Genomic DNA, 1,148 nt, shown 5'->3' on the forward strand with positions numbered 1-1,148 from the left:
TTGGTTATCTTGCATCGTGGTCACCACCTGTCGCATGACCGAGCGTTCGTGGCTTGAGCAACTTGAATGTAGCCACTTCAGCGATTACTTAGAAAACGCTACACCACCGTTGCCCCTGTCGCAATGGAAGCCACGCCACTGGTGTCCGTTGTGGCATCATCCATTTCCAAATCGTTTCCACCGTGCGACCATGTCTCGTCGCGAGCCCCGTCCGCGCGGCGATCTCAACCACGTTCTACACCGTGCGTATGACGCACTTCTTCCACACCAACGTGGTGACCCTACTCGCTTAGAGGTAAGTCTCACCATCCTGGCTTCCAATCTTCGTCCAGCTGCTTATCACCTCTCTATCTTAGTCAGGAATCTCGTCCGGTCGACACCGATCGTTCGCCTGGACAGCCTCCTTCAGCCTCCTTCAGCCACCGTCAGGAACTTCTCTTCCCATGGGTCGTGAACCAAACGCCAACGCCGGCAGCGCCGACCGCTGCGGCATCTTCCGCTACGCTTCAGACTGGGACTCAATCTTCGACCCTAGTTCCTGTTGCTTCTCCAGATCCTGCCGATCTTTTGGAGGAGCTGACCGTGGATTCGCTGCGTGATCTTCTTGCTGAATCCGCTGACGCAACGGTAGATTCCGTAAGGACTGCTCTCTTGCCATAATTGACGCTGATGGCACGGCACCAAGTCCAGCTCAGCATCACGCCCCCACTTCAGGGTGACGTTCGCACCCAGCGACGTTTGAATGACGCGCTCGGCTTCGACCAGGTGCTAGCGGCGGTTCAACCTCTCTCCGACACGTTGCCGGATCTTCCTCACGTAGTCGGTGAGCCCACCGCTCAACTGAAGATCTCCCGAGAGGAAGCTGCTGCTGCTAAGCGTCTACTGGTTCCTGTCCAGCTTCGAATTGAATCTCTGGAGACTCTTCTCAACAAATCGACGGCTGAGGTGAACGGGCATCAAGCGGAGATCAAACGCCTCAAGTCAGCGAACGTTCGCATTGGCTCTCTGTTCGAAAAGAGTAAGGAGTCGATGGACGTTCAGACAGAGAACCTTCGGCTGGCCATGAATTACGCCGAGCAGAAGCAAGACATCATCGACGCCTTGGACAAGCAGATTGAGAAGGAACGCGAGGTCTTCAGGACGACGGT

The 1,148-nt window shown here is 55.7% G+C and overlaps 1 protein-coding gene across 1 annotated transcript in view; it reads left to right on the top strand.

Moving 5' to 3' along the window:
* Positions 1-190: 190 nt before the first annotated feature.
* The window catches only part of PPTG_24133 (hypothetical protein), a gene marked incomplete at both ends in the record, with an annotated part of 2,185 nt that continues 1,227 nt past the window's right edge, over positions 191-1,148 (top strand). Inside the window, 3 exons of the mRNA XM_008915402.1 lie at positions 191-295; positions 361-627; positions 691-1,148. Coding sequence (XP_008913650.1) covers positions 191-295; positions 361-627; positions 691-1,148 — 830 coding nt within the window. The remainder of the gene's footprint in view (positions 296-360; positions 628-690) is intronic.

This window comes from Phytophthora parasitica (assembly GCF_000247585.1).
Source record: "Phytophthora parasitica INRA-310 unplaced genomic scaffold supercont2.70, whole genome shotgun sequence".
Classification (NCBI taxonomy): domain Eukaryota; phylum Oomycota; class Peronosporomycetes; order Peronosporales; family Peronosporaceae; genus Phytophthora; species Phytophthora nicotianae.